This window comes from Myxocyprinus asiaticus, chromosome 30, assembly GCF_019703515.2.
Source record: "Myxocyprinus asiaticus isolate MX2 ecotype Aquarium Trade chromosome 30, UBuf_Myxa_2, whole genome shotgun sequence".
NCBI lineage: Eukaryota > Metazoa > Chordata > Actinopteri > Cypriniformes > Catostomidae > Myxocyprinus > Myxocyprinus asiaticus.
Genome location: NC_059373.1, coordinates 39,181,669 through 39,209,651, shown reverse-complemented (window position 1 = coordinate 39,209,651; position 27,983 = coordinate 39,181,669). Strand labels below are relative to the sequence as shown.

At 43.5% G+C, this 27,983-nt stretch overlaps 1 protein-coding gene across 2 annotated transcripts in view; it reads right to left on the bottom strand.

Moving 5' to 3' along the window:
• Positions 1 to 11,009: 11,009 nt before the first annotated feature.
• The window catches only part of LOC127420741 (delta-type opioid receptor-like), a 50,128-nt gene continuing 33,154 nt past the window's right edge, over positions 11,010 to 27,983 (bottom strand). Inside the window, exons 2-3 of one of the 2 annotated variants that reach the window (XM_051663259.1) lie at positions 12,556 to 12,911; positions 11,010 to 12,417 (exon numbers count right to left, since the gene is read on the bottom strand). In XM_051663259.1, the coding sequence (XP_051519219.1) occupies positions 11,888 to 12,417; positions 12,556 to 12,911 (886 nt within the window). In that variant the 3' untranslated portion in view covers positions 11,010 to 11,887. The remainder of the gene's footprint in view (positions 12,418 to 12,555; positions 12,912 to 27,983) is intronic. The other variant, XM_051663260.1, reaches the window with a different exon arrangement.

Here is a 27,983-nt window from a genome sequence, read left to right as displayed (position 1 = left end):
AAGGTCATGACCCTGGAGGTCCTTCCTCATTAGCCCTGTGACAGGAGAGTTTGCAGAGCAACTTGATGCCGGCCCAGTACGTGTGCTATTAGGCCCTGTACTGGGGTAGGTGCTCCACATGCACTGGTTGCCTGTTTGTAACCCCGTGTGATATATCTTCCATGAGACGGTTTCCCTGTTGGTAAACCCGTGTCTTCCTTGGGCAGAGTTTCCCTCTGCCACCAGTCGCCGTGTTTGTAGAGCTCCGTCCCCTCTGGGTAGGACCTACCTCGGGGACTTCTCCACATGCGACACTGCCGACAAGACTCGGTAAGACCATGTGAAATATTTCCACTCAATTACCTTTGGGAATGGAAACCCAACCCGCCCCCCCCCCCCACACACACACATTTATGGCCCCCAGCTGATTGATTTCCATTCTTTTTTGGGGAGAAAAAAGAAGAGAAGAGGACACGGCTGGGGCGGCCTGTCCCCATTTTGGGCAGTCGACTTGTTCCCGAGGTGCGGGGGACCGTACGACACTCATAGGAGCATAGGGAGTGGCATGCAAATTCCACTCGCCAATTCCCATTGGCCTTTTCTCAAAGATCAGAGGTGTTTGGGGCTCCCAGCGGCGACCCATAGTGTCACTACATTGACAAAACATCTCATTCCCTCCATCAGGGAAGGGAGGTTATGAAAGTAACTTTGGCGAAAGTAACTCACCAATTTTCATTGGCCTTTTATCAAAGACTAGAGGTGTTTCGGGCTCCCAAGAGTGACCCCTAGTGTCACTACATTGACACAACGTCTCGTTCCCTTCATCAGGGAACGGAGATTACGCAAGTAACCCTGATGTTTTGGAGTGTCTATTTTAAATAGCATCTGTCACACAGGGCAGCTATTTGCACCCTAATAGTCTGGTGGAACCACAGAAATATACGACAAACTAACCAATATATGTTGCTGCAGTGGTGTGGGGTGTAAAGACTGTGTAAATGTATACTGTTGTCCTAGCGACCGCGGTTCGAATCCGTGTTTTGTTCAACTCTTTTTCCCATCCGATTTTCTGTTTCCACTCTTAATACAGGTGCATCTCAATAAATTAGAATGTCATGGAAAAGTTCATTTATTTCAGTAATTCAACTCAAATTGTGAAACTCGTGTATTAAATAAATTCAATGCACACAGACTGAAGTAGTTTAAGTCTTTGGTTCTTTTAATTGTGATGATTTTGTCTCACATTGAACAAAAACCCACCAATTCACTATCTCAAAAAATTAGAATATGGTGACATGCCAATCAGCTAATCAACTCAAAACACCTGCAAAGGTTTCCTGAGCCTTCAAAATGGTCTCTCAGTTTGGTTCACTAGGCTACACAATCATGGGGAAGACTGCTGATCTGACAGTTGTCCAGAAGACAATCATTGACACCCTTCACAAGGAGGGTAAGCCACAAACATTCATTGCCAAAGAAGCTGGCTGTTCACAGAGTGCTGTATCCAAGCATGTTAACAGAAAGTTGAGTGGAAGGAAAAAGCGTGGAAGAAAAAGATGCACAACCAACCGAGAGAACCGCAGCCTTATGATTGTCAAGCAAAATCGATTCAAGAATTTGGGTGACCTTCACAAGGAATGGACTGAGGCTGGGGTCAAGGCATCAAGAGCCACCACACACAGACATGTCAAGGAATCTGGCTACAGTTGTCGTATTCCTCTTGTTAAGCCACTCCTGAACCACAGACAACGTCAGAGGCGTCTTACCTGGGCTAAGGAGAAGAAGACCTGGACTGTTACCCAGTGGTCCAAAGTCCTCTTTTCAGATGAGAGCAAGTTTTGTATTTCATTTGGAAACCAAGGTCCTAGAGTCTGGAGGAAGGGTGGAGAAGCTCATAGCCCAAGTTGCTTGAAGTCCAGTGTTAAGTTTCCACAGTCTGTGATGATTTGGGGTGCAATGTCATCTGCTGGTGTTGGTCCATTGTGTTTTTTGAAAACCAAAGTCACTGCACACGTTTACCAAGAAATTTTGGAGCACTTCAGGCTTCCTTCTGCTGACCAGCTTTTTAAAGATGCTGATTTCATTTCCCAGCAGGATTTGGCACCTGCCCACACTACCAAAAGCACCAAAAGTTGGTTAAATGACCATGGTGTTGGTGTGCTTGACTGGCCAGCAAACTCACCAGACCTGAACCCCATAGAGAATCTATGGGGTATTGTCAAGAGGAAAATGAGAAACAAGAGACCAAAAAATGCAGATGAGCTGAAGGCCACTGTCAAAGAAACCTGGGCTTCCATACCACCTCAGCAGTGCCACAAACTGATCACCTCCATGCCACGCCGAATTGAGGCAGTAATTAAAGCAAAAGGAGCCCCTACCAAGTATTGAGTATATATACAGTAAATGAACATACTTTCCAGAAGGCCAACAATTCACTAAAAATGTTTTTTTTATTGGTCTTATGATGTATTCTAATTTTTTGAGATAGCGAATTGGTGGGTTTTTGTTAAATGTGAGCCAAAATCATCACAATTAAAAGAACCAAAGACTTAAACTACTTCAGTCTGTGTGCATTGAATTTATTTAATACACGAGTTTCACAATTTGAGTTGAATTACTGAAATAAATGAACTTTTCCACGACATTCTAATTTATTGAGATGCACCTGTATATCCTTTAATACTAATTAAAATAATAGATAGAAATGAATATAAATGTTGATTTCATCACATTGATTTGGTCATAGTGAATGTCAGGGAGTGCAGAGAAGGGTTTGATCCAGAGGCGGGGTCTGTCGATCACACTCGTTACTGCATGAAACCATGGTTACTGTAGTAGAACCAAGGTTATTTTTTCTAAGGTAAGGTTAGGCTTAGGTTTAGGGGTAGGGGTTAATGTAGTTTGTCTATAGGACTCTAAATAAACACAATAAACACACTGCAGCGATGCCCACACTGTATGCTATTATTTAAATATGGGTGCAAATAGTATCTTAAAACAATTTGCACCAGGGTGCAATTAGTATCTAACATTATTTGCTCTGGGGTTGGGGTGCAAATAATATCTGCCACCTTTTGCACTGGGCTGTAAATAGCATCTGCCTTCAGGTTTTCTGCTTACAATGTTCTCAATCCTCTGTTCATCTTAAGCTTTGTAATGCAGCAATATCGCTTCAAGTGGCAATATTAATTTTACTTGAGCATTCGGTTCTCATCGAACATGTTTGGTGATTGTGCATTTCGCAGCATGGTAGCCGTGCCACTCACATTTCTCAAATTTTACCAGTGTTTGCATGCCTGAGCGTTCTCCTATTGGGGAAGCAGGTTCCAATATTCATTCCTCTGACACCTAGTGGTAGGCATTGCTCATTACATTTCTGTGTTTCATCAACAGCACAATGCAGATTGTGCTCTGATACAAGAAATTATCAAATTAAATTAAGGTATTATTTCCATATCTAGCTATGTCACGTTTCATTTTATGAGAGTCATCTGTTGTCAATACAGTGGAGAGATTTGTATTACCACGGGTCCCTGAAACTATTTATTATTTTATTAGTATAGGACCATGAAGTTTTCTAAACAATGGGGCCTCTCTACACTATGGGTTCCTTATATGTCACTCACTCGACATTGTGTCGATGTAGTGACACTAGGGGTCACTCTTGGGAGCCCGAGACACCTCTGGTCTTTGATAAAAAGCCAATGAAAATTGGCGAGTGGTATTTGCATGCCACTTCCCCGGACATACGGGTATAAAAGGAGCTGGTATGCAACCACTCATTCAGATTTTCTCTTCGGAGCCGAACGGTCATGCTCACCGAGCTGAATACTACTGTTCATTCACCTCTGCTGGATCTGATGGCGCATTTCAGCGGCTTCTCCCCCCTCTGCACTGGTGCACTGCAGAGAATGCCCCTGGGCACTTTGGCAGAAATAAAAGAGTATATTTCTATAAAAGAGTATATTTCTCTAAAAGAGTGGCACACACGGAACGTCTTTTTAAAGACGCGTCTTTTTAAAGATGACTTTCTGATTGTGTGTTATTCCTGGTTGTGCTTGTTATCTCTCGCCTTCTGACGGTCACGATCACTGTCTTTCGTGTCTGGGCACTGCTTACGTGGAGACAGCGTTCGTGGATGGTCATGTTCTCATTGCAAGAATATGTCCATGGCAACGTTGCGGTCGCAGCTCGCCTTCGTAAGAAAGCAAGCCACCCCAGAGACTCCCGCCTCGGTCCTTTTACCCACGGGTATGAGGCCAGCGCGGCTAGCACTGGGGGCGATTTGGGGACCCCAATGGGACCGCCTCCACCGGGTATCCCCCCATGGACCTCCCATTCCCCAGCATGCTCGTCTGCCCCAATCGGGCTTCCGGATGAGTCCGCTGGTTCATCTCACGGCGAGTTCGACCTCTGATTCGGAGCCCGCGAAAGTGATGAGCTCTCGAGCGCGGCATCGGAGAGCGGGCTCGTCCAGTCGGAAGCCTCGATGGCGGGGCGGCCAAGGGCTATTCGGCAATCCCCCAGTGGATAAAGGTGCTCGCGGTGCACCTATGCCCGTAGAGTACCGCCACCTGGCGCGGGTGCCCAAAGCCCCTTCCAAAGCCTGTAGGTTTACGTCGTCTCTGACGGCCAAGGCCTACGGTGCTGCTGGACAAGCCGCCTCCGCCCTGCACGCCATGGCTCTCCTGCAAGTCCGCCAAGGCGCTAAAGGAACTGCATGAGGGTAGTTCCACCCCGGGATTGATGCAGGAACTGCGCTCGGTGACCGACCTTGCTCTCCGAGCGACGGAGGTCACGGCGCAGTCTCTTGGGCGGACGATGGCCACACTAGTGGTCCAGGAGCGCCACCTTTGGCTCAACCTGGTCGAGATGGGTGAGGCCGACAAGACACGATTCCTTGCTGCCCCCATGGAGAACTGGTCTCCAGGCGCATTGTGGTCATGACAGACGCCTCCAAAACTGGCTGGGGCGATGTTTGCAACGGGCACGCAGCCGCCGGCCTCTGGGCAGGTCCACGACTGCATTGGCACATCAACTGCCTCAAGTTGTTGGCAATTCTGCTCGCCCTGCGGAGGTTTCGGCTGTTGATCCAGGGCAAGCACGTGTTAGTTCAGACAGACAACACGACAATGGTAGCATATGTCAACCGCAAAGGTGGTTTGCACTCTCGTTGTATGTCACAACTCACCCACCGTCTCCTCCTCTGGAGTCAGCAGCACTTCAAGTCGCTGCAAGCAACTCACATCCCGGGTAACCTCAACACTACAGCGGATGCGCTGTCACAACAGGTTACCCTCAGGGGAGAGTGGAGACGCACTTCAGCTGCATTACTGAAGTTTCTGCATACAGTTCATTTCTGCATCTGCTGGTCAAAACATAAGCACCCCACTCATGCTCTCTACATTAGTTCATCAACATTTGTGTTCACTACATGTGCTCATGGTCAGGGCAGTAACATGTAGTAGCAGGTAAGTAAGGTATTTGCATGACTTTATTGGGATAAAAACAGTGCTGGCAGTGCAAACTTCTGGCAGTGCAAATTTGCCGTCCAGGTGCTGCAACTGCAGCTTGCCTTCTGCTGTGCGACTAAGCATCCCACTACACCTCAACCACGGTGTGTTTCCTACTGTCGGCTCAGTACATCTTCTAAGCAGCACAAATGTACTGTCTAGGCATGTCTCAGGTGTGCTTTTAAGAGTCTTATGAACCCACAAATGCCGTTTATATAACATTTAAATTCCCTTCACATGGCAAAGCATTGTTTATCTTTGCAGGGGTATTGCACAAATATTTCTCACCCTCATCGTAGGGCTCAAACGCAAAATGTGTTTGTGGCAAGTTCGGTTCTTCGGGCAATGGAGGAGTCAGGAGACAATGAAGCAGTTCAGGCAAATCTTTTATTTTCTGCCTTCAGTGACTTGTATTGTTTGCTGCTTTAAAAACACTCAGTTCATGTAGATTCTTCACAACACTCAATAAGATAACATAAACCTTTAAGTACACACCGACACCATGCTCTCGGATCGCTCTCTCTCCCAAACTGATGCACTGGTGTGCCTTTTCAGGTCTCCATCTGCCATCACTATAACAAGAGACAGGTGTTAGAGATAACTACAACCCAGGTGACAAGCCTTACCACTTTCCCTCTCCTGCAGACAGACACATGACCACGCCCCCATCCCCACAGTGTTCAAATGCAAAATGTTGCTATTCTTTTATTGCACAAACAAAGGTATTGCACAAACAGCATCACACTTATATAGGGCTGAAATGCAAAAGCAAAACGTCTTTTGTCCTCCAGCAGGGGCACTGCACAAACGACATCGCCCTTATCGTAGGGCTCAAACACAAATGTTGTTTCATACATTTGCAGGGGCATTGCACAACCATGCCTGCCTTTTGCAAGGGGCAATCCAAGCAAGGGCTCATTCACAGCATTGTTTAGCTTTCTGAAAAGATATTACACAAACAAGGCTCACCCATTCACAGGGGTTCTAAAATACACATAAGCTAGCCTATGTGTGGTACAATAGTAACATGTCGTGCATGACGTTTGCATCATTCATTTATATTTACAGTATTGTCTTTCAGATTTCTCCTGTTAGACTGGCCTCATTATTCAATAGAATGAAGTAATATATGGATACTCTCAGAATGCGTTACCTCTTGCACTTTGATGTGAAGTGCACAATGGATGATGCAATTGTTTTGCCTAGAAATTTGTGTTGCTTTAAGATAATGCTCAAGTGTTTGTTCATTTCATTTATCTTATTCGTCTGTGTAAATAACCCTCATTTAATTCATGGTCTCATCCACCTGAGTGAAGTCCTAATTAATAAGCTGGTAGCAACTTTAAGGTAATAGAAGATAGTGCCCCTCACAATTAATAGAGAAAAACTTCAACTAGTGTTTGGAAACAGTTTTTAATAGGGATGTCACGATTCCATTTTTTTTTTTTTTTTTCTGAAATCCATATCAACAGTTTATTTAAGTTTTATCATCAAAATGGTGTTTAAATAAATGAATTCATTGAAACTTGAATCAACTGAAAATATAACAATACATTTTCAACATAATATCGTATTTAAAAAAATAAATAAATAAATTTATCAAATGAAGTGCTTATATACAGAACCTCTCAGCACAATCCTAAATACAACATTGGAGTTATATTTTGTCAAATAAAGTGCTGTATAACAGACAAGGGTGGATTTAGGCAGAGGCTTTTATTTTATTGAATATTTATCTTTACAATGATTTATACAACATAATCAAGTCTTCTGGAAACTAATAAGACATTTTACAATTACAGTATGTCCTGCAGACTTGATGCAATTACACACTGAGCACTGAAGCACAACCAGCCTAGAGAAGCATAATGACACAAATGCCTTCTGTACAGCCAGACATAAAACAACCCAAAGAGAGATAACAGAAATGGGACTCTTTGTTATATTTGGATCAATTAAAAATAATAATAATAAAAATGATAAAAAAATAAATAAATAAATAAAAATAATAACAACAAATCAGCATTTGAAAGCAACTACTCAAGAATTTAACAAACCCAGCAATGAGACTGAATTTTCTATTAACTGTCAAGAAAAACGGAATAAAAAAAGTAAGCAGAATTGAATATACTGTATTGCGATTTCATAATTCTTCTGATAAAGATTATGATGTTTTTCTCTTTGACAGCATTGACATTTTAGTACCTTGTATTCTTCATGAGCAGATATTCCCGACTTTTCCTGTCCTCTACAGTTCATAGTATATTAAAAAATATTTTTTGTCTTTCTTCAAAATGCAAAACAAACATGACCAATGACAAAAAAACAAAACAAAAAAAAACACGTTTTAATAGGGATGTCCCGATACCATGTTTTTTTTTTAATTTTTTTTTAGAACGAGTAAAAGTACAAGTACAAATACCTCCTTTTTAGTCAATACCGAGTCCGATACCGGTTTTCTTTTTTTCTTTTCTTTTTTTCTGAAATCCATATCAACAGTTTATTTACATTTTATCATCAAGATGGTGTTTAAATAAATGAATTCATTAAAACTTGAATCAAATGAAAATATAACAATACATTTTCAACATAATATCGTATTATTTTTTTTTATCAAATGAAGTGCTTATATACAGAACCTCACAGCACAATCAAAAATACAACATTGTAGTTATATTTTGTCAAATAAAATGCTGCATAACAGACAGGGGTGTATTTAGGCATGGGCAACATGGGCAGCCACCTAGGGTGGCACCTTGCTGGCGGCAGCCAGGGGGCGCCCGCAAATATGGGATCATCCCGTATTTAAAGATAAAATTATGTGTCCCGTATCGAATCAATACAGGATGCGATTTGTCCCATATTTAAGCTGGTCAGAATTTGCCTATGTGGGTAGGGACCGTCTGAAAAGTCCACACATTGTGTAAAAACTGTGCTAATACTGTGGAGGGTGTGGTAAGGAACCATCTGAAAAGTCCACAAATGATGCTAAAACTGTGGATTTTTTTCTATATAAATGTTCAGTAAGATCAAACAATTTATGAATACAATCACTGAGTCATAAAGACATATATATACACATATATATACACATATATATATATATATATATACACTGAGATATATACACTCAAATGCCAATTTAGTGACAAAGATGCTAAATTAGCAACACTGATCTCACTAGGACATAATGTGATTTTAACTTGTGGGCTGAATGTCTACGCACTGACATTCGTACGCCAGATGGTATCGGTTTTTGGTATTGGAGCATTTTTAGGAGTACAGGTACTAGTACATGAGTGTGATATCGGACCCGATACCAGTATCGCTATCGGGACATCCCTATACAGTGTGTGTGTGTATATATATATATATATATATATATATATATATATATATATATATATACACACACACACACACACACACAGTATATATAGACCAAGGAGAGTGTTTTCATGGCTAAATTCCCAAACATTTTGAAATCTCTGAAAAAACCCAGGGACTCCTCTTAAGATATCTCGAGATTTACGAATGTGGCAAGTATGGGCTAAGATAATTTTAAATAACATTTTTATTATTTGTCTGTAGGTCCAAAGAACAGTTCAATAATAATAATAAAAATAAAAAAAATTCAGATTATTATTATTTCTGTCAGGCTTTAAAGGGTTAAAAACTTAGTAATATAGTGTACGAAAGTCTAGTTCAGAAGTTAAATACAGTAAAATAGGGAAATAATAGGAAACCAGATTGATAGGGTGTGGGTTTTTTTTTTTTTTTTTCACCTTTTTTTTTATTTTAAAATAAATCTTGAAGTGGATTCTTTGGACTTAACAATGTGTCAGCCCTCATGCAACTGAACATGTAAAACATCACAAAAGACACCTACATTTGCTCCAGAGTAAATTAATGTTACTAACATATTGTCAATTCATTTAAATATTTCTTCATAGTTATAGTAGAGTTGACAGGAAGTTATCGCTTGTGAAGCTTTCTCTTTTCTGTTGACTGTGATAAGTGATTTCCTTGATTTGCGGTCTCTGCATTTAATAGCAATAAATGGAAGATAAAATATATTTTGCAATGTCACAAAACATTTCAGCCCATGTAGGAATGATAAGGCCATTTCAACAGCAGAAATATCAGTGAAGACAAATGAGCACATCAACGTACAACATAAAATCTAATAAACAGCATAATGCAGATTTGTTCATAAAACCATGAATAAAATCTCTAATTCATTCCTATGTTTAATTTCTTTAAACATTCAGTGAAGCTTGTCTAAGTGAGAAACAATGAGTATTTAGAATCAGGAAGTTTCATTGACAGAGTTACCAACTACTATTAGTCAAAAGAATATTAGCAGAGGCTTTTATTTTATTGGATATTTATATTTACAATGATTTATACAATATAATCAAGTCTTCTGGAAACTAATAAGACATTTACAATTACAGTATGTCCTGCAGACTTCACGCAATTACACACTGAGCACTGAAGCACAAACAGCCTAGAGAAGCATAATGACACAAATGCCTTCTGTACAGCCAGACATAAAACAACCCTAGCAGAGATAACAGAAATGGGATTATTTGTTATATTTGGATCAATTAAAAATCAGCATTTGAAAGCAACTATTCAAGAATTTAACAAACCCAGCAATAAGACTGAATATTCTATTAACTGCCAAGAAAAATAGAGTCAGAAAAAAGTAAGCAGAACTGAATATACTGTATCATGAGTTCATAATTCTTCTGATAAAGATTATGATGTTTTTATGTTTTTCTCTTTGAGAGCATTGACACTTTAGTACCTTGTATTCTTCATGAACAGATCTGATCATATATCTTCAGATATTCCCAACTTTACCTGTCCTCTACAGTTCATAGTATATTAAAAACTCTTTTTTTGTGTGTTTCATTCTTCAAAATGCAACACAAACATGATTTGACAAAAATCACTTTGCATGACCAAAACTACAGCTCAGTACAATTATCAGTTTTAAAACATATCAGTATTAAAACAAGTGACTCTATGAGTTTGTACAAAATCGAAAATACTCCAGAGGCAAAGCATCAAAACCAATTAGTTTTAATTCATCTAGTATGTTATTTTAGGTTAAGATCAAAAGCCATTCCAGTTAGCCAACTCAGGAGATGTAGTGAAATTAAAATCCCCCTCGCATTTATGGGGTATTTAATTTACCAAAAAAATTCACCTCTCTAACTGAGCAACTATCTCTGGAAATGGTTCATTTTAAATGGAACTGAACAAAAATGGAACTGCCAACAACAAAAAAAGAAAAATGTAGAAATAAAATTATTTGCAGATCTGTAAAAGCACATTCATATATAATTTGCACCTGCTGATTCTAAAGGAATATCAAAGCTAGAACATAAGCAATGACTTGATTATATATATATATATATATATATATATATATATATATATATATATATATATATATATTCATTGACTAATTTCATTTTTACAGACCAAATTCAAGACATCCAGAAATCAGTTCCAAGTGTTCCATGTGTTTTATGTTCCACTAAAACAAAAAACTTTTTTTTTTTTTTTTTTTACATAAATTGTGTGTCTGTTTTACTTGAATGAAGTTCAGACAAACTGCCATATACTCTCTGGTCTGCATATCACAACACATATTTGCCTATCATTCCCTACAGTTACAGTCACTGGGGGTTAATAGAGAATTGTGGCAAGTTGCAAAGTTTTTACATATTTTATTTCCCCAAGGCTAGTCCTCTGCCAGTCCAATCTCTTAGATATAGAAGAAATTAAATATATAATGATTCAGCATGAGCGTCCTCCAATTGGACCACTTCTCTACTATTTGCTTTTGTATCCTGTGCCAGATTTCATTTTCTGATGTATCTGCACTTATTTGTTTACTGACTATGAATAAATTGAAACATTGTTTGCAGACTCTTTCAATGCACGGTCCTTCATTCACATAAAAGTTATTTCCTCAGTGTCAGTATGATGTCAGACCCTGACAGTCCACCAGACCCTAAAGTTGAGAAAATGTGCCATGTTTTAATGTATTGTCGAAGAACATTGGCCTCATAGGAGAATATTGGCCTCAATATTGTGTTTAAGGTTGATTAAGGTCATCTTACAACAGAATATTGGGGGCCAATCCACAATCCAAAGTAAGTAATGAACAGTGTGAAAGAGGAGCCCTGGCAACCTTCTGAAGTAATAATTACAACAAGATAGCATTGAGTACTATTCAGTTGTATACTTTCCCTTGTGTTGGAAATGGCTCTTTCATTTTGTTAGAATTCAGTTGTAGAGATTTGGGTGACCTCAGACTGTAGGTCCTGCTGAACTCTTCTGGACTGGGACCCCTGTGGGATCCTCTCCAGGCCTAGTCATACCGGCTTCTTCTCTGCCTCTGAAGGAGCACAAACGGACACAGGCTCCCTTGTGGCATTCCTGGCTCGGTTGAGAGTATTCTGGCCAGCTCTGGTTCGGAACGGTGGACAGAAATCTCTGAAGCATCTCTTGAAGTTTTCATCCAAGAAAGCATAGAGGACTGGATTGAGGCTGCTGTTAGTATAGCCAAGCGCGATGCACAGGTGCCAGCTGGCAATCACAAAGGGGTTCTTCTGGTTGATGTCTACGAGTGTTTTGACAATGATAAAGATGTGGATAGGTGTCCAGCAGATGATGAAGGCAGCCACCACTACCAAGACCATTCGAGTGATACGACGCATGTTCCTGTCCTTCTCCTTTGTGCCTGAGAGAAGACGGACACTCCTCAAGCGTAGGATCATCAGACCATAGCAGATTGTGATGACTAGCACTGGTATCACAAATGCAAAGATAAACACACAGATTTTCGTCACTGTATCCCAGTACCAGTCGGGATCAGGGAATTTCAGCATGCAGATAGTTGTCCCTGTTAGGGAATACATTTAAACAGGTGAACTTCCCTAAACATGTATGGAAACAAAACATATTAAGTGTATTCATCCAACAAATTCAATTAGTTGTTACAAACATGTAGAGGAAGGATCTTTTAAAGATGCTTATTCACCTTGGTTCGTCACTTTGGTAACAGCCATGATCATGATTGGCACTCCAACAGCAGAGGAGAGCATCCAGATGCACACGTTGATGATTTTGGCCTTAATTGGGGTCCGAAACTCCAGTGCCCTCACAGGGTGGCACACTGCGATGTAACGGTCCACACTCATCATTGTGAGGGTGAAGATACTGGTAAACATGTTATAGTAGTCAATGGCTATGACCATTTTACACAGAAACTCTCCAAATGGCCAGGTGTTCATTAGGTACTTGGCGCTCTGGAATGGAAGTGTACTGGTGGCCAGGGCATCTGCCAGAGCCATGTTGAAGATGTAGATATTGGTGGCAGTTTTCAGCTTGGTGTATCTGCACAGAGAGAGAGAGGACAGGTCATTTTGATAGAATAGATAGTATGTGTGCGGTGACTATAATGCAGTCTTTTACTCATTCTGCAAGACCTATCGGGCATTTTCGACACAGTGAAATACCAGATCTTTCAGTCCACTCTCTCGAAATTGGAAAGTTTAGAAATCCTTCCTATTTTGGAAGTGAGGGGTGTCCAAGTCACATCAGCTAACCAATTCTTCTTCTTCTTTAACAGAACTTCACTTGGTCCAGTCTTTTAGGCACATAGCTTTTCCTACTACTGCTACACAAATGATATGCAACTGTACCTGTAGTCCAGCCTGACAACCCCATGGTCTCTGCACAAATCTCTGCAAGCATTTCAGACATCTCAGATATGGGATGAAGGTATGCCACCTTCAACTCAACCTAACAAAGACAAAGTGAGGCCTGATGCAATAAGGCCCTGACCAGCTGCTGACCAGCTCTCTGGAGTACTGCAGCATCTCTTCTCCCTCTGTCTTGTACTGGGCAAGGTGCCCCAGCTTTTGAAAACTTCATGTGTGGTTCCAGTGTCAAAGCTGAAGTCAGTGTTGGGGAGTAGCTAACTACAAGTAGCGACGCTACTAACTTAAATACATTTTTCAGTAGCTTGACAGTAGCTCAGCTGCTTTTAAAACAGAGTAGCTTTTCCTGTAACGAATTACTTTTTTCAGCAAGTAGCGGTGTAGCGCGACCAAACGCTACGTCACGTTTTGGTCAGTTTATAACTAATAGCCCTCTTTATTGCGTAGAAGCCAAACTTCTGTTGACAAAACATCTGATGAACTTAAGCCCAAAGTATACTTCGCCTGTCCGTGTTCCACTGTAAATGACACGACTCAGCGCTGCCCTCTAATGTATGGTAGCATATAGAAAGCAATTGTACTGCGCATGTGTTGAATGTGTCCATTCGCGCTCATCCGCATGAGGTAAACTTTCAAAGCTGTGCGCACACGACTGTTCACGAGATTGAACGGAATGTGCAAAGTGAAGTATACCTGGACCTTTACAATGTATTCTGACTGCTGATCAGAATCAGGCAGTGTATTTCTTCTTCTTCTTTTGTAACGGCAGATCACAAACTAAAATAGTGCATTACCAGCATCTACTGGCTGCTTATTACGGCTTACTTGGATAAGAAGAGATTGTCTGATGGTGATGTAAAACGAGCAACCACAGTTTGTTTACTTTTAGAAGACAAACAGGGGCGGGTAAATCTGAAAATGATAAAAGAACACCATTATATTCTATGAAACAAAGACTGTTTCAGACACTTTTTTCTTAATAGATAACACAACAGCATATTTACCTTTACTATTTTAAATAAAATAATTCAAAAAAGTTATTATTGCCTTTTGAGGGATTTGTTTCTGTTCTGAATATGTTTATTTTGCTTCTCATAATCTGTACGTTATTGTGAGCAGCGAGAGAATTATTATTATAATATATACAGTTGAAGTCAGAAGTTTACATACACTTAGGTTGAAGTCATTAAAATGAATTTTTTTGGGGCCTGCTCAGCGAGTATTAATGCTGACTACCACCCCTGGAGTCACGAGTTCGAATCCAGGGTGTGCTGAGTGACGCCAGCCAGGTATCCTAAGCAATCAAATTGGCCCGGTTGCTAGGGAGGGTAGAGTCACATGGGGTAACCTCCTCGTGGTTGCTATATCGTGTGGTTCTTGCTCTCGGTGGGGCACGTGGCGAGTTGTGCATGTAACACGCTCAACAAACCACATGATAAAATGTGTGGATTGATGGACTCAGACATGGAGGCAACTGAGATTCGTCCTCCGCCACCTGGATTGAGGCGAGTCACTACACAACCACGAAGACTTAGAGCGCATTGGGAATTGGGCATTCCAAAATTGGCTATTTGCCGATGCCTATACTAAATTATGAAACCTAAACTATAGAGCTCATATAAAATAATGATAATAAAAAACTGTCCAACCAGTGACGTTTTTTCGAGAAAATCAAATGCAAACTGCATCTTGCCATGAACTTGTTACCCCATGTCCAGAACTTCTGCTTGAAAAATGACCGGGCTATGTGCCCAAGGTTCCCACGACCCCGTTTAGGGATCAGGTGGTGAACCTGCAAGTGCTGCCCCAGGAGGAGGCAGACCCAGCCTTGGCATTGCTGTGTCCGGTGCGTGCTTTGCGCATCTATTTGGATCACACGCAGAGCTTTAGGAGCTCCGAGCAGCTCTTTGTCTGCTTTGGTGGACAGCGGAAAGGGAGCGCTGTCTCCAAACAGAGGATCACCCACTGGGCCACTGACACAATCGCTATGGCATATCACACCCATGACGTGCCGCCACCCTTGGGGCTACGAGCCCACTCTACTAGGAGTGTGCCGGCCTCCTGGGCTCTGACCAATGGCGCCTCTTTAGCAGACATCTGCAGAGCAGCGGGCTGGGCAACACCCAACACCTTTGCGAGATTCTATAATCTCCGGGTTGAGCCAGTCTCGTCCCATGTGTTGTCATGTACGAACAGTTAAGTTCCGGGACAGCTGGCCGGGTGTACCGCTTGCGCATAGCACCTTCCTCCTCCCCTGAGGTGAAGATGTGCGCTTTTTACCCCTAGTCGTGTTCACGAAGTCGTGGACCCTGGATGTCCTTCCTCCTTAGCCCTGTGGCAGGTGAGTTTACAGAGAAACTTGCTGCCGGCCCAGTACATGTGCTAACTAGGCCCTGTACTGGAGTAGGTGCTCCACATGCGCTGTTTGCCCATTCATAACCCCGTGTGATGTATCTTCTGCAAAAAAGTTTCCCTGTTGGTAAACTGAATCTTCCTTGGACAGAGGTCTCTCTGCCCCCGGTCACCATGTTTGTAGAACTCCTCCCCCCTCGGGTAGGACCTACCACGGGACTTCTCCACATGAGATGCTTTCGACAAGTCTCGGTAAGACCATGTGATGTATTTCCACTCAAATGCCCCCCCTCCGGGCGGGGTGTGGTCTCACCGGTGTCCTCCCCTTGGGAGGGACACCTCCCGATGAAAGGACCCTATATGGCCCCCAGCTGAACGATTTTGTTCCTTTTGGGGTGAAAAAAGAGAAGAGGCTGTGGCTGGGTCAGCCGGGGGCAGTCGACTTGTCCTCGTTGGGGGAGGTTACGTGACGGCTGGGCGCACTGGCTACGAGGCACGCAGAGGTCTGCCCATCTCGCACAGCCAGACCATGTAACACAGTTCAGTTAGTTGTGGCGTTTTGTATAGGGACCCCTAGTGTCACTATATCGACACAACGTCGAGTGAGTGACAGAAGGGGAATGTCTCGGTTACTGTCGTAACCTCCGTTCCCTGATGGAGGGAATGAGACATTGTGTCCCTCCTGCCACAACACTGAACTACCCGCTGAAATGGCCAGGACCTTGTCTCGGCTCCTCAGCACAAAACCTGAATGAGTGGTTGCAAGCCAGCTCCTTTTATACCCATATGTCCGGGGGAATGGCATGCAAATTCTACTCGCCAATTCCCATTGGCCTTTTCTCAAAGATCAGAGGTGATTGGGGCTCCCAAAGACAACCCCTAGTGTCACTACATCGACACAACTTTTCATTCCCTCCATCAGGGAACGGAGGTTACGATAGTAACCAAGATGTTTTTTTATTCCTCTCTTTACAGTCCCTTAGGGCAAAGCACCTGTTAAATGAGTAAATGTATGTAAATGTGTCCTAAAATGCATTTTATTAACAATTAAAAAATTATTAAGCAGATATGTTAATATGCTTCTCCACAATTCAAGAATACATCAGGATTCCTTGGGGTTTTGTTGCATTTTGTTATATTTGATGTTTTGATTTCTTTCATTTGCTGATTCTTGAGATAATGGACAAAGCATATTTTAAATCTTTTTTTTATTTATTTATATTTATTAATTTGTTGCATTTTAAACACTTTGTTTGGCAGTTTAACATTATAAAATGTTACAAATATATAGCATGCATATAAAAATTATAATACAATTATTTACAAATATAAGTAATGAATACCCTGTGTAACGTTCAGGCAGGGCAGTGCAAGCATGAGCAGGACGAAGATGATGACGAGATGAATGTGAGAACCCAAGTGCAGTTTATTATTCAGTGCCAACAAACATAAGATACAAAACAAGAGACTTGACTTGACTAGACTAGACTAGACTAGACTAGACTAGACTAACATTACACCAAAACAATACTCGACAAAGGACTAGAGAACATGAGGGCTATAAATACACAGACTAGGTAAACAAGTTAACAAGACAATGAAACATGAACCAATAACAAGACTAAACTAATAACAAGATAACCAGGCAATAACCATATGTACCAATGACAGAACTGATAACAAGACTAATGACCACAAACCAATGAGGAGACAGGACTAATAAACATAGTGGAACAAGAGGGTCATATTACAGTAACATGACAAGGAACCAATAAGAACTAAATACATGAAAACATGGCAGGTACAGGAAATCACATGACAGGAACATGGAACTTAAATTTCAAAAAAAGAGACATGAACAAAAACACACGAAAACGTGACACCCTGAGTATACAAATTCCCTTTAGATTTAACTTTTCATTATTATTATTATTATGATGATGGATTTTGTACCTTATCTCAAGAATCAGTGAATTACAATTGATCACAATCAATTTGATGATTAAACAATGTTTTGTTCAGAATGTAAATGTAAGAACATAGAATACAGAATATGATAATTTTATTTTCTAACTCTCCTGCATACCAGCATTTAACCTTTCTTTGAAATGTAAGTGCAGCGTAGTTCTAGCGGGAAGACTCGCAGCTGTACATCATCGCACCATTAGCTAAGTAACTCCTAGCCAATCATGCATCAGCCATCGCTTTAGAAGTCTGCTTACAATCTATCATACTGCTGTTTCAGAGTGCCAACACGGCAACATCATTCTATAGCTCACTACGTCTGACATCCAGCTCTGGACATGTATTAGTCACTTGCTCCTTACCTTTTATCCAGGATCAGCAGCTCCTCGCCACAACACACTTCTGCAATTTTCGGATTCTCAGTGGGATCGCGGCCCTCTTGGAATGATAATAGACATGTTAACAGCATCTCTGTCAACTCCGATCTCTTCAGGCCACAGGTGAACCAGTTCACATAACATCTTGGGAAGCCCGCCTTCCCTCCACAACAATACTGTCGCTTCATCTCAACTTTCTGCCCCGCATCAAACCTACATGGTTTACAGAGACGGATCTTCATCCCACATAGGAGACCTCCCTCAGTCAAGCCAGCGCATCTACCGCAACTACCGCCATTTTGTCGATAACACTCTGACAATGTATCTATTGACGTCCGCTGCTGATCGGACCTCAAATTTGGTCCCCGTTGCTAATCACCGGAACTGAATTTCCCTTTTCCATAAAAAACCGTGAATCCTAAGATTGCATGTCCTTTTTCATGGACACGCGCCCTCCGAAGGTCTTGAGGCTACTGTATAGGAACATGAATCGCAGGGAAATGGCCAGACTAATTTTCCACTCTCGTATTTTGGGGTCCTTCATGGGCACGCAAACATATCGTCTTTTTCTGCGACACCACCACCGCCGTCATGATCATCATAATGCAGGTCCTCCTCCAGGCTCCTTAGCCCCTACTGAGATATTTGACATGGCAGAGCACCAGCTGAACCCCATTTTCTCACCCGAGCACATTCCCGGTTTTTTCAGTTCAATCGCTACTTTATCTCATTTCAGGAGTTCCATCGACTGTTTCCCTCTGCCAGCATACTTCTCGTCCCCTGCCCACACCTTTTCAAACCTTCTATCAGACTAAGCCCCTCACTCCTCCCTCTTTTAGATTCCGCTAAAACTCTTGCAGAAGGACTCACGCAGTCCTCGCTTATTTTCCCCTTTTGTCAACAGACCACTCGGGGTGCGATCATAGCATAACGAAATCTATTATCTCCAGCTCCTCCTGCCTTGACACCTCCACGGTATACATCTGCAAACTAGTTCACAATTCGCATCTGACCCCTCAAATATTGCGATACCCTCCCCTAGTCTCGGGGCACTCATTCAGAATTGGTGCGGCCACAATGGCTGCTCATCAAGGACAATCAGAACCCACAATCAAGCTGCTCAGCCGCTGGTCTTCCTCATCCTACCAGAAATATATTTGATATATATTTGAACACTCAAATCATCACACATGCTCAACTCTCCATCAGCCATAAGTTTTCATACCTATCTGGTAGCGGTCGGGGGCTCTCACTGCTCATCCACATCTTTTCCCACACAACCATCAAATTCAAGCATGTCTATTGTCCTGCAAGGACACCTCATAACCATATCCACCCTCCTCACCAGGGCTTCCTCAATTCCAAGCATGGGTTTCCTTTGCATAGGTACTGCACAATCCTAGCTCGCCCTTATCGGAGGGCCCATATGTAAACGTTGTTTATCCTTCAACAAAAGGTATTGCAAACAATGTCACCATATGTCATATGGCTTTATGCTACGTTGTTCATCTTTTGGCAAAGATATTCTAAAAACAACGTCCGCCCTCATTGGAGGGTTCATAATCAATATGGGATATCTTTCAATGAAGGGTATTGCACACAATGTCGGCATTGTCGAATGGCTTTACGCTATGTTATTTATCTTTCTTTCGGCAAAGGTATTCCAAACAACGTCCGCCCTCGTCGGATGGTTCATAATCATATGTTGGTTTCTTTCAACAAAGGGTATTGCACGCAACGTCACCATTATCGTATGGCTTTATGCTACATCGTTCCTCTTTCGGCAAAGATGTTCCAAACAATGCCGCCCTCGTCGGAGGGTTCATAATCAAATGTTGTTTATCTTTCAACAAAAGATACTGCACAACAACATTGGCCTTACCGTAGTGCCTCATTACTATGTTCATCTTTTGGCAAAGATTGTGCACAACCACACGATGCGCGCTCTATTATAAAAACCATCAGTAAACGCAAACACGGCTTATCCTATTGCAAACGTATTGCACAACCATGCCAGGGATATTGTGTATTTCATGCCAAGTGTCAATTCTAGGTTTTCACATCTCCTTTTCTCTTCTCCAGATTGAACGCCAAACACAAGACCTGTTTCGTTACCTGACCGGATCTTCTCTATTGGGGGTGGTATTTTATTTTTCTCTTTTGGGGTAGGCTCCTCACCCCACCTCCTATCTCCAGCAGCATCTGATGGTTCCAAGTACAACTTCTTCGGACCGCCAGACAGGGCTTACGTCAAGGAAGTCATTACATTCCTGATTCATATTCATCAAATAAATGTCATCTTAAACTTTACTCAAGTCTGCGAGTCTTCCTGTTAAAAATGGTATTACAAAGCCTCTGTTGCACACTTTTTAATCCACACTTTCAAAACACACATAGACTTACTGTGGTTCTATAATGTTTTTATCTTCTTTTTTCATGACATTTACTTTTTTCTCTCAAGACAAAATCTTTTTTTAATGCTTAGAGGGATTTCTTTCTTTCTTTTTTTTTACTATTTGTATTGTCTATGAAATTTAAATAGAATAATAATTAATTTCTTAGCTTTTTTGTTTTGTTCCAAATGTTGGTTCAAGGGAGCAGAAGAACAGCTTAAAAATGTTTTGCTAAGAGCAAAACTGTAAATGTAAAAATTATGCTTTCCCTATCTGTCATTCACTCGGCGTTGTGTCGTTGTAGTGACAATAGGGGTCACTCTTGGGAGCCCGAGACACCTCTGGTCTTTGATAAAAGGCCTATGAAAATTGGCGAATGGTATTTGCATGCTACTCCCCCTGACATACGGGTATAAAAGGAGCTGGTATGCAACCACTCATTCAGATTTTCTCTTTGGAGCCAAACAGTCAATGTCTACTGAGCTGACTGTTCATTCACTTCTGCTGGATCTGACACTGCATTTCAGCGGCTTCTCCCTCCTCTGCACTGTTGCACTGCAGAGAATGCCCCTGGGCGCTTCGGCAGAAAAAAGAGAGTATATTTTCCTGAAAGAGTATATTTCTCTAAAAGAGCGGCACACACAGACGTCTTTTTAAAGATGCGCCTTTTTAAAGATGCTTTCCCATTGTGTGTTATTCCTGGTTGCGGTCGTTACCTCTCAACTTCAGATGGTCACGATCACTGTCTTTCGTGTCTGGGTGCGACCCACGCGGAGGCAACATTCGTGGATGGTTCATGTTCTCACTGCAAGAACATGACCATGGCAACGTTGCGGTCGCAGCTTGCTTTCCTAAGAAAGCAAGCCACCCCAGCGGCTCGCTTTCCTAAGAAAGCAAGCCACCCCAGTGGCTCCCCGCCTCGGTCCTTGTACCTACGGGTTTGAGGCCAGCGGGGCTAGCACTGGGGGCGATTTGGGGACCCCAATGGGACCGCCTCCACCGGGTATCCCCCCGTGGACCTCCCATTCCCCAGCACGCTCGTCTGCCCCGATCGGGCTTCTGGATGAGTCTGCCAGCTTGTATCACGGCGAGTTCGACCTCTTGTTCGGAGCCCGCAAAGCTGATGAGCTCTCGAGCGCAGCATCGGAGAGCGGGCTTGTCCAGTTGGATGCAGAAGCCTTAGCTGGTCTCCCACTTTCGGGGACGATTGCCCAGTTACAGGCTGATGCAGAGATGATGGACATGCTTTCCTGGGCGGCCGCGAGCGTCGGGCTAGAGTGGAACCCTCCGCTCTCCCCTGAACCCTCGCGGCTTGATAATTGGTTCCTGGGCTCGTGGCGCCGCTCAAAGCAGCCGCGCCCTGCTCCAGTGCCTTTCTTCTCGGAAGTTCATGAGGAGCTGACAAAATCGTGGGAGGCACCTTTTACTGCCCGGTCCCGATTTCTCAGTTTCCCCGCCCTCACTACCCTCGATGGCGGGGCGGCCAGGGGCTATATGGTGATTCCCCCGGTGGATAAGGGGCTCGCAGTGCACCTATGCCCACAGAGCGCCGCCACCTGGCATGGACGCCCAAAACTCCTGTCCAAGCCCTGTAGGTTCACGTCATCCCTGACAGCCAAAGCCTACAGCGCTGATGGACAAGCTGCCTCTGCCCTGCACGCCATGGCTCTCCTGCAGGTCCACCAAACCAAGGCGCTAAAAGAACTGCATGAGGGTGGTTCCACCCCAGATCTGATGCAGGAACTGCGCTCAGTGACCGACCTCGCTCTCTGAGCGACGAAGGTCACGGCATGGTCTCTCGGGCGGACGATGTCCACATTAGTGGTCCAGGAGCGCCACCTTTGGCTAAACCTGGTAGAGATGGGTGAGGCCGACAAGACACGGTTCCTTGCTGCCCCTATCTCCCAGGCTGGCCTATTCTGCGACACTGTCGAGGACTTTGCCCAGCAGTTCTCGATGTTGAAGCAGCAGACGGAGGCTATCCGGCATATCCTGCCCCGGCGCAGCTCAAGATCCCGCACCCCATCTGCTCGTTGCCAAGGGCATCCCCCTGCAGTGACTGCACCAGCTCCGCCGCAGCACGCCCTTTCGGCCCGGCCCCGGCGTGGAGCCCACCGCAGGAAGCAGATGCCACCTGTCTCACGGCCGGCCGCCAAGAACCCACGAAGGTCCTCAAAATGCCCCTGAGACGGGCGGCCCAGGGTCGATGAAATCCACTGCACTGGAGCTGGTAGTAAGACCACTCCATCCCCTGGTGGATGGCCCGCGGCTGTGTTGGCACATCAACTGCCTCGAGTTGCTGGCAATTCTGCCCGCCCTGCGGAGGTTCCAGCCATTGATCCAGGGCAAGCACGTGTTAGTTCGGACAGACAACACTGTAATGGTAGCATATATCAGTGGAGACTCCACCCTCAGGTGGTCCAGCTGATTTGGAGTCGATTCGGACAGGCACAGATAGACCTGTTTGCCTCCCAAGAATCCTCCCACTGCCCGCTCTGGTACGCCCTGACTGAGGCACCTCTCGGCATAGACGCGCTGGCACACAGCTGGCCCCCTGGCCTGCGCAAATATGTGTTTCCCCCAGTGAGCCTACTTGCACAGACTCTGTGCAAGGTCAGGGAGGATGAGGAGCAGGTCATCCTGGTAGCACCCTACTGGCCCACCCAGACGTGGTTCTCGGACATCACACTCCTTGTGACAGACCCCCCTGGCGAATTCCCCTGAGGAAGGACCTTCTTTCTCAGGGACGGGGCACCATCTGGCACCCATGACCAGACCTATGGAATCTCCATGTCTGGCCCCTGGACGGGACGCGGAAGACCTAAGCAGTCTACCACCCGTGGTGGAAGACACGATCACTCAGGCTAGGGCCCCCCCTGTGAGGCGCCTGTATGCCTTTAAGTGGCATCTGTTCACTAAGTGGTGTTCTTCCCGACGGGAAGACCCCCAGAGATGCGCAGTCGGATCGGTGCTGTCCTTCCTGCAGGAGAGGTTGGAAGGGTGGCTGTCCTCTTCCACCTTGAAGGTGTATGTTGCTGCTATAACAGCACACCATGACATAGTGGACGGTAAGTCCTTAGGGAAGCGCAACCTGATTATCAGGTTCCTGAGAGGCACCAGGAGGCTGAACCCCTCCAGACCATGCCTCGTTCCCTCATGGGACCTCTCTGTAGTTCTTCAGGGTCTATTGAGAGCCCCCTTTGAGCCTTTGCAGTCAGCCGAGCTTAAGGCACTCTCCTTGAAGACTGCCCTCCTGACTGCACTCACTTCCATCAAGAGGGTAGGAGACCTGCAAGCATTCTCTGTCAGCAAAATGTGCCTGGAGTTCGGTCCGGGCTATTCTCATGTGATCTTGAGACCCCGACCGGGCTATGTGCCCAAGGTTCCCACGACCCCTTTTAGGGACCAGGTGGTGAACCTGTGAGCGCTGCCCCAGGAGGAGGCAGACCCAGCCCTGTCATTGCTGTGTCTCTTTGTCTGCTTTGGTGCACAGCGGAAAGGAAGCCTGTATCCAAGCAGAGGATCGCCCACTGGCTCATTGACGCCATAGCTATGGCATATCACGCCCAGGATGTGCCGCCCCCGGTAGGGCTATGAGCCCATTCTACCAGGGGTGTAGCGGCCTCCTGGGCCCTGGCCAGGGATGCCTCTATAACAGATATTTGCAGAGCAGCGGGCTGGGCAACACCCAACACCTTTACGAGGTTCTACAACCTCCAGGTGGAACCGGTTTCATCCCGGGTAGTGGCACGCAATACAAGCGGATAAGCCTGGGATAACCAGCTGGGTGTATTGCTTGCACATAGTGCCTTTCGCCTCCTCTGAGCTGAAGACTTGCGCCATTAATTCCCAGTAGTGTTCACAAACTGTGTTCCCTGGTTGACTTCCTCCGAGCCCTGTGGCAGTCGAGTTTTTGGAGAGACTCGCTGTCGGCCCAGTACACGTGCTAACTAAGAGCCCTGTTCTAGGGTAGGTGCTCCGCATGTGGTGGTTCCCTGTAAGGTAACCCCATGCAATGTATATCTTCCGCTAATTCGTTTCCCTGTTGGCAAACTGCGTCTTCCTTGGGCAGAGCCCCCTCTGCCACAGTCTTCATGTTTGTAGTAACTCCTCCCCCGTTGGGTAGGATCTACCATGAGACTTCTCCACATGGTCGGCAAGACCATGTGACCTATTTTCCACTTAAATATCCCCCCCTCTCTCTGGGCGAGGTGTGGTCTCCACGGTGTCCTCCCCTTGGGAGGGACACCCCTGACTAGACCTGGTGGCCCAGTCGGATAATCCCCCTTGTTTTTTAGGGAGTGGAAAAAAAGAAGGGGAAAAGAGGCCACAACTGGGCTAGCCTGTCTCTATCTTTTGGGTAGTCGACTTGTACCCAAAGGGCCATTCGACACAAATAACTATGTTGGGGGAGGTTATATGTCGGCCTGGTGCACTGGCTACGAGGAGGTAATATTTAATTAAAAGAAATTATGAGACATTCAATGTCTCTTCACAAATTTGGACAGTTTTTATATATTTCTTGTTGCTTAGTACTCTCAAAGACATTATTGGTGAAGCAAAAACGTGTGTGTGAAAAACACTTTGGTGTAAAGTGGCGTCACTTCATAGACTTCAATGTATTCTGCAGCACTGACGCGAGTCATGTGAAAGACCCTTAACGCATATAAATATCAGTCACTTTTGCACATTAATCATTGCTCTTCACAATCACAAAATTGACCGATTATGGTTTCAAAATGGCAAATTTCTCCGAAAGGTGAGGAGTTTGGATCCCTGAAATTTTTTTTTTCATGCATTTATTTATTTGGTGGAATTTGATAATTTTCCACGGCACACCTGAAAATCCTTCACGGAAACACTGACCTGGACTAATCTCACCTGTTTATCTACGATCCATTCCTGACGTGCAAGATAAGTGACTTTATGTATTCCGAGTTTACAGCATATCTACTTACCTGTTGGAACTTACATGTTATACCACGAACCACTCTGAATACTAAGGAAACGTGACATTGAGAACCTTGAAAATACTTTGTGTTTCTATGTAGTAACCTGCCCTTCTGTTTACATACCTTTCTCACCTTTGATCTTTGAAGTTACCTGTTTGGACCAATGTTGATCTGGAAGTTACCACTCATGGATTAGTGCCTTCTGCCTTGGTTCTCAGTTTAATCAAAGACTGTTTCCTAAGACTGTGTACCACACCTGAATACTTACCTTGCTTGCTTACCTGCTTTTCCAGTGTCCGGTATAATAAACTCCGCATCTGGGTTCATCTCTGTGTCAGTGTATCATTACAATTTAACATATTGAGATATTATTATTAAGTAAATTGTAGCATTTGGTTATATTTTGTTTTGTGATTTCTCATACCTTCTTCATATAACATCCATCCCTTGCGCACATTTGGCCTCTAGCGGGTGAGGCTTTTCAGACAGATAAACAGCAGCACAGGCCAGGGAATTACAGCACAGCACCATGAGCAAGAGTGTTACCCGCTAGGACAGTTTTTTCTGATGCGGATTGATAGAAGGGAGAGCCCGTCTGTGCGCACGATGGTGCGAGGAACCAGACGGTGGGAAAAAAAATATGGCCGATAAATTCTGGCCAAATTTCTAAGATCATCTGATAAAGATCTTGTGTTACGCGAGGCGAGGAGTAAAGGAAGGCTTTCTTGGAAGAACCACAGCATTCTCTTGTTCCCAGACTTTGCGAACTCGATAAGAGTGAAACGTGATCGTTTCAAGGAATGCAATAAACTTATACATCAACAGAAGGTCACTTTTGCACTGATATTCCCATCCAAATTGAGAATAGATGCTAAGGATGTCCATAAAACATTCACATGCCCACAGCAATCGATGTCCTTCATAAAGTCAATGGAGTGAGGAAGCCATCTTGTGGTACTCACGTACAGCCGAATAAACTGGCTCATTGAACATTCGCTTGACTGTTTGAAGATTCTGCGTGCTCTTTTTGTGCTTATTCTGACTATTGGCTGGATTTTATTTTGTGGAGTATTTCTGGCAAAGTCATTGGAGTAAGTCATTTGCATGCAGTCATGTTGCAGCCGAGTGGACTGACTCACTGCACTTCTGCTTGACAGTTTGAGAAACCTGCACGTGTTTTTTGTGCTGGTGCCGCCTATCGGCTGGAGTTATTTTGTGGAGTATTTCTGGCAAAGTCATTGGAGTAAGTAATTTGCTTGTACTGATGTTGCAGCCGAGAGGACCAGCTCACTGAACATTAGTTTGACTGTTTGACGAATCTGCAAGTAATTTTTGTGTTGGTTCCTCCTAGCGGCTGGAGTTTATTTTGTGGAGTAACACACTTTCAGGACAGTTTCGTGGATGAAGCTACATAATATTTGTGTGTATTCTGCCTATTGGCTGGAGTTTGTTTTATAGATTATCTTTTGCTGTATAATTCTGTTTTACAAAATGTGTATAGAAACACCGGACTTGAGCAATCCGATGGTAAGGTTATCCGTGGGGGCTCTCGTAGGCGTGCGTGGACTGTTTGAGTTTGGAGGGATGGATGCCAGTTGGCGCTGTTGTGCGCGGGGTTAATGCGCACATTTGTCTTTTTTCTGCTTTTTTTTTTTTTGTACTAGGGGATGTTCGGGGTTTGATTGTTGCACTAATGTTGGAATGTGGTCTTTATAAACTTGTCTTTGACACACGATCTATTTTTTCTCATATGTCAAAATGTCAAATGTTAATATGAGTGGATTGTCTCTCTCCACGTGGAATGTGAATGGGTTGGGGCACCCCATGAAAAGAAGGAAGATTATTTCTCTTCTTAAGCGTAAGAAATGTATGATATAGTGGTTCTTCAAGAAATGCACCTTTCTCCGCAGGAAGCTAAAAAATTTGGAAAGATATGGGGTGGGAATTTTTTTATAGTGCTGGCTCAAGTAAGAGCAGGGGAGTCATTACACTGATAAGTAAACATCTACAATTTAAATGTCTCAAACAGAGTAAAGATACATTAGGAAGAGTCATTACTGTTTTAGCTGAAATTCAGGGACAAAGTGTTATTTTGGCTAATATTTATGCACCTAATGTTGATGATCAGGGCTTTTTTTATAGATTTTGAAGGGATGTTGCAAGCCACTGGTACACCTCATGATATTACATTGGGAGGAGACTTTAACCTTTTGATGGACTCAGTCCTTGATCATAGTGAAGAAAAAGTGTGCAAGCCCCCTAGAGCAAAACTGACGCTTCACAGGATGTGTAAAAATCTTGATCTTACAGATATTTGGAGACTTTTGAACCCATCTGGTAGGATCTATAAATTTTTTTCATCAGTCCATAAGATTTACTCTAAAATAGATTTTTTATATATATATCTCAGTCCCTCATTTTATCTGTCGTTGATTGCTCAATTGGAAAGATTTTAGTCTCAGATCATGCCCTGGTGTGTTTAGAGGTATTGCCACATATGAAGAAAAGTAAATCATATACATTACCATTCAAAAGTTTGGGGTCACTTGCCTGAAATGTTTCTCATGATCTTAAAAACCTTTTGATCTGAAGGTGTATGCTTAAATGTTTGAAATTAGTTTTGTAGACAAAAATATAATTGTGCCAACATATTAATTACAAAACAAAGTTTTTGAAATGGATAACTTGGACCGAATAATGAAGAAAA